At 32.1% G+C, this 6,355-nt stretch overlaps 1 protein-coding gene across 1 annotated transcript; it reads left to right on the top strand.

Annotated features, from left to right (window-relative positions):
* Window positions 1-4,502: 4,502 nt before the first annotated feature.
* On the top strand, window positions 4,503-5,307 carry LOC120579367 (uncharacterized). Its single transcript, XM_039831389.1, has 2 exons — window positions 4,503-4,623; window positions 4,785-5,307. The coding sequence occupies exon 2, from the start codon at window positions 4,825-4,827 to the stop codon at window positions 5,185-5,187; it is 363 nt and encodes a 120-aa protein (XP_039687323.1). The 5' UTR covers window positions 4,503-4,623; window positions 4,785-4,824; the 3' UTR covers window positions 5,188-5,307.
* The last annotated feature ends 1,048 nt before the right edge of the window (window positions 5,308-6,355 follow it).

Genomic DNA, 6,355 nt, shown 5'->3' with positions numbered 1-6,355 from the left:
CCATCCACTCCCCCACTCTCTAACTCAAACTGGATCGGACCCGGGTCTGTGGGTGGGTCGGTATTACTCCTGTCCTGCTCCAATCTTTTTTAATCATGTTGGCGTGGATGGGATATTCAGTAGATGATTATTTAACCCATTTTTAACTTTTAAAGGTATAAATATTGTTCAACAACTTTTTGTCTTATAAAATGTTATTTTGGTGCGAGTTTAAGTTGATAAAGAAAATATATGTAACGTCCGAGGTTTAAACCTCAACTACCATAAAAAAATGTTATTTTGTATTTTAAACATACTATATTTGGTACAAAAAGTTTTCATGTTGTTTAATGGACACATATTTTAATTTTTGCTCAATCTCTTGTGTCGTACATGTCTTGTTCAATCTCTTATCTTTTTAGTTTTTTTTTTATAGTGTTATAATGTAACGAGGCAAAAAGAAAAAGGAAAAAAGAGGGAGAGTTGAAATTAAGTTCCAAACTTATTTCTCAAGGTGAGAGATTCAATGTCAGACGGATGGCAGTTCCAGTGAGCAAAGCACATTGCATGTGATCCTTCCTTGGCCATAAAATATGCATACATATTTTGTTCCTTAAAAATATGCACAAATGTTGTATTTTCATTTCCGTGTAAATCATCTCTAGTATGAAGGATGTCAGTGACATAAGTGTACAAGGTATGATCACGATCAGCAATAATCAGGTCAACTGCTTCCAAACAATCACTCTTACAAATAACGTTGACGTAGCCTTTGTTACTATAAAATTTAAGACATGTCTATACAGCATGTAACTCAACTAATAACACACCCAGCATCAATCTTTTTTTAAAAATGCATTGATTTTGTTTTGGAATTATGTAGAATTTCTTCTTATCCTTAAAAAAAAAAAACACATTTCACTCTATTTTTTTATAGGAAACTATTACTTAAAGAATAAATAAGTTATGAAAAATGTAATCCAACAATATTTGTCCCCTTCTTAAACTCTATAAATTTGTCTACTTTTGTACTCTCTCTAATTCTTTTTATAAGAGGTAAATGAATGGATCAACAAATGTTGATGTATTTAATTCATTAATTTTTATTGATTTATTTGTCTTTTATAAAAATAAAAATAAACTAAAGGGAGTTGTATTTTATAAAATAAAAAATAAAAAAAATAACGACAGGGATTATTACCGTTACTTACTACTATCAATCACTATTATAGGAAAAGAAAATTATGTTTATTTAATAATTGATATATTTTATTTATAATATAGACAACATGCATCAAATATTAAATAAACGTGGTTTATTTTCTTATAATAAAGATCGAAAATAATACTTTCATCCTCGATTAATTTTTTATTGTCGCTTTTATATATTTTTCTGGGTTTATTTACTTGTTGATTTTAAAACTCAATGAAACATTAATTATTTTTCTATTAATATTACTCATAATTATTTATTACAAAGAGAGGAATAGATTGTATGAAATGATAAAACATTAAGAGTATTATAAAAAAACGAATTGACAAACACGATTGAAACTCATAAAAACAGCTGTGAATTTTTGAAGTCAAAAGAAGATTTTGAATCTTAAAATAGCATTGTTTTTTGAAGGAAATCTTAAAATATCAGTGTTGTTAGTTGAATTGGATTTTTTCTAGCACAAAATATTTAACCCAGCACACGGTATATTTTGTACGAAATAGATTTTATAGGTACTACTAATATTTAACCCATTATTTCATTGTTGTATTTGTGTTTGTGAAAAAACTAATTGAAGCAGTGGTCTAACATGTCTAAGAGTAAAGACACGACAAGTAGGGGCGGAAATTGGCCGGGTCGAAATAGTTTTTGCTTAAATAGGTTATACTTAGTTGAAGAAAAAAAAACATAAATTTAACTTATTAGTTCGTCAAAGACTTTATTTTAAGTATGATCTAACCTTTTTAAAAATCTCGTCTAGTCTATTAACATGTCTAAAACTCTAATTTGTGCTAAAAAAATTAAATAGAATATTTGACGTATTTATAAAAGAACTGATAAACATATATTTCTTAAAACACTAATAAGTCAATAAAATCTTGTAAAGATGTACATCCAATTTTTTTCACTTTACAAACATATATTGCATGTATATCCATTAAAATTTTGTAGAGTTTGTGCATCCATTCTGTATAGGCTAATATGCCCAATGTTGTCAACAATGACATTAAATACATCAAACCATCTCTATTAGCACACACGACATCTATAAGAACCTATGAGTCACTTGGAAACATCACACGTTGCAATCCCATTTTTTGCACCCAATTCATGGCATTCAACAACGTAATAGCTTCTCCCTCATGCACCAACATGTTATGCTGAGACCAACCTTTAAATGCTCGAACAAACATACATTTTATGCCTCAAATACAACAACCAACGCGTGTGTGATTCTGTCCACGAAAAAAGCTTGCATCGACACTGCACTGCATACGCATAATGTGTCTGCTACTGCTAATGTATGAATTTCTGTTGTTGTTGCTGCTACCGTTGTTTCAGCTTCAGCTGATGTTGTTTCTACTTATTTCACTCCTCTCAAATCGTGTAATGGTGCGAGCACCCTACCATTTAGATTGCGGTGAAATGCATAATACAGATAATAAAGCATTAACATATTTCATTCCATTTCTTCTCGTTCCACCATATTCCATCAATCCAAACATAGTCTAATGTTTTTACGAATTACCCTACACTCTTAAGTCTAAACTTTTTTTTTTGAAACGGCAAATATTATTGAACCAAAACTCACGCAAGATGCGACGAGCCGGAGAAAGAAGGAAACTACAAAGATGCCGCCTTTTAGCGTAACATCACCCAACAAATATAAGAACTAAAACCAGGCAAGCACCCCAAGAATCTAAGATTGCGAAAGCTATGTCTTTGAAATCTAGCGATCCACACCAAAATTCAATCCCATAGCCAAGCCTTATAAACAACAGGCCAGCAACCAACAAATCCCCTAAAACATTGCAATACAGCAGAAGCTGCTGCTGAACTGTCACAACCATAGCAGCACATCAGCGCTGTCAGCAGAATAACAGCACGGCTGGGACGAGCCTGACCACCAAACAGCAGCAGATTAACGCACCAGAACTTGACGGGGACACCAACTCCACTCATAAAACATGCAAGCCGGGATAGAGGTTCTCCTGAGAATCCACCTCCACGAGATTACCTTGGCCTCCTCCACAAACTCCACTCTTAAGTCTAAACTAAGGCACAATAAGTTCTATTCACGATAATTTCACAAGATCACACAATCAAATACACATTTCACATAACATTCAATAATTATAATTGTCACGGTATAGATAAACACTAATAATAATACGTCATTGCACGTTGCAATACATTGTTTCTTGTATTTGTACATTTTAAATTTTTGCATATGTTCCTTTTAGTGTTTGTTTTTTTTTTCTTTTCAATCTATTACTATATTATATCGCCTCCTCTAAAACAACCACAGTTTTAGAAACCGACATATTAATCAGTCCAATTAGAACCAATGATATTTACAGATAAATCGACTGGTTGGATTGTCTACACTATGGAAATAATAGTTTTACAGAGTCGGGTAAATCAGTTCAATTTGTTTCAGTTATACAGTTCGACTGATGATCAACGATTAAACCAATGATTTGATACACGGATACCCTTATAGAATTAATCAATTGGTCGGTTTTTATATCACCTCTACTATTATAGGTATGTTTTCCCCCACCTTACCATGGCCATAAAAAAGGCATGCTCACGTTTTGTGTTCGAACAAAATTTTATGATCTAGCGATTTTTTTATAAGCTAAAAATAAGCATATATAGAAGAGACTAATGGTGTAAATGGATTAGTAGCAGTGGCAATAGATAATGAAAAGGGAAGCCATCGTGCTTTCAAATGGGCTATTGATAATCTCCTCACAAAAAATGCAACTGTAATTCTCATCCATGTCAAAATTGAGGAACCTTCTCTTTCTTTGCCGCCTTCTAATTTCACCCAAAGTATGTATTTCTTATACATTATGATGATTAATACTTCTTTTCTACCATATCCATAAAACTTGCATTTTTATTACTATCATGAAAACGAGCACATTTCTCTGTAACTTGTAAAGGTATTTTATTATGCTTCATTGTGTAAATATATTATTTATGTTTTCATTACATTGTTGATTTGTCAATTGGTTGATTGCAGGGGGAGGAGTAAAAACCAAACCAGAAGCTCAAGACACAACTTTTTTTATGCCATATTGCGTGTTTTGTCTACACAAAGATGTGAGTTGCATTTCTTTTACAAAAAAAAATATAACTGAAGATATCAATATTGTCTACGATCTACAATTCTCAATTTAGGGATTAAACATGTTTGTGGAATTGAAATACAACGAGTATTTTTGGCAATAATGATCAATTAAGTGTTTTATGGAGTCTTATAGTCTCTATTTTTGTGTGTTTCTTTTGGTGGAAAAGATACAATACAGGTGTGTACTACTGGAAGATGCAGATGTATCAAAAGCATTGATTGAATATGCCTCTCGGACGGGAATTGAGCATTTGGTTCTTGGCTCCTCAACAAGAGCTAATTTGCTTGAGTATGCATCTATTTTTATAAGTAGCATAGCATGTTGCAAAGTTTACTTTTAGCTTCTAGTTTTCTACCATACTTTCTGACAACTTCACACTTTTCGCTTGGATAATTGATTTTTTATATCACTGTGTACTTAATTTCTGAATGAATTTTTTTCATCATCAGAAGATTCAAGGTATTCGATATTCCTGGAACAGTGTCAAAAATGGCACCAAATTTTTGCACAGTTTATGTCATTAATAAAGGAAAGATTCAATCGATGCGATCTGCCTCTCGTCCTGCTCCAAACATTTCCCCTCTGCAAGTTAACCAAACTACCATCGAACTATACCAATCAAATACAACTGAAATGGAGGAAGAAACACATGGATCAGAAGGTCCACGACATGCAGATGCAAGAACAAATGATCAAAGTACAATTCTGCAGGTATTGGATGCTTTGCAAAAGCTGCAGGGAAGCGTCACTCAGTTAGAGCAGACAGTGGCTACCAGGATAGAGGCAGTGGGGGATCGTCTTGAGAAGGTAGAAGACAAAGTTGGCATTCTTCATCAACAAGCAAAAGACTGAGTAAATCGTCAAAGCATGACCTTAATTCTTAACTTTTTTATGTTTCTATTTACGCAAATCTCCATGTTTTTCTAATTTCCTCATAGTAGTTTGTTTTGACTTTGATTGTTTTAAAACAAATTTAAAACTCACGTCATAATTTTGTACTTGTTGTCGTTTAATTAAATGAATCATATGTTTTGTTATGCTTAAATTTGAACTCAATTTCACTATGTCATAATCCTAGCTAAATCATGTATACATCTAAAAACAAGTATGTTGGATAAACGATTAAGGTTTATGCGAGGAAACCTCTCAGCCGATGGAAGGTTATGAGAAGGCTAAAACAACCGAGTGTGAAAATTGGATTTTTTTTTCTCAGGTCTAGTGACTGATTACGTGGGTATCAAAGATCTCAAACCGAGTCAAAACTTAATAGGACAACACAATGATGCTTGAAACTCACGCACCACATTCATACTAAACACAAGACGGTGAAAGAGGAATTACGTTTGCGGGGGAGCTGTGTACCGAAGACCTTGTCAAAATTTAAAGGCTTAATAGCAGTTTTGGCCTCCTAAGTATTATGAAGTTGCGATTTTGACCCCTTAACAAAATAAAACACAATCTAGCCCTCTAAGTATTGCCCATTTTGCAGTTTTGGCCCCAGGTCAATTTTGACCAAATCAATGCTGACGTGGACGCCACATGTGCAATTTCTTATTTCTTTTAATTATTAAAAAAATAAAAAGTGATAGATTTAACTTTTTAAAAGTTAAAAAATTGTTGAATTCAATGCAAAATTTTCATTTTTAATTTCTTTAACTAGTGCCCTGATTAGCATAACCCTAAAATAAAAAAAAATGGAGAGTGCATAAAATAGGAAACAATTATAAAAAATGTTTTGATAAGGAGTGTTCTAACCATATTAGTTAATGAATCATTTAATAAAAACTTTGTCTTAGAAATTCAAATTCTTATTTTTGTTTTAATAATAATTACACTATTTTTTTATATAAATTTAACTACTTCATTCGTTTTAAAATAAGTGTCGTTTAAGATTTTGACACACAGATTAAAAAATAGAATGAAATAATCATTTGACATAACACAAACTTAAAGTTGCATTGAAAATTGCGCGAGAGAAAAGTTAGAGTATTTATTGAAAGTAAAGTTGGAAGAAAAAATT

Source organism: Medicago truncatula, chromosome 3, assembly GCF_003473485.1.
Source record: "Medicago truncatula cultivar Jemalong A17 chromosome 3, MtrunA17r5.0-ANR, whole genome shotgun sequence".
Lineage (NCBI taxonomy): Eukaryota > Viridiplantae > Streptophyta > Magnoliopsida > Fabales > Fabaceae > Medicago > Medicago truncatula.
Note: the sequence above shows the minus strand (reverse complement) of the source record. Positions and strands in the feature narration are given on the sequence as shown.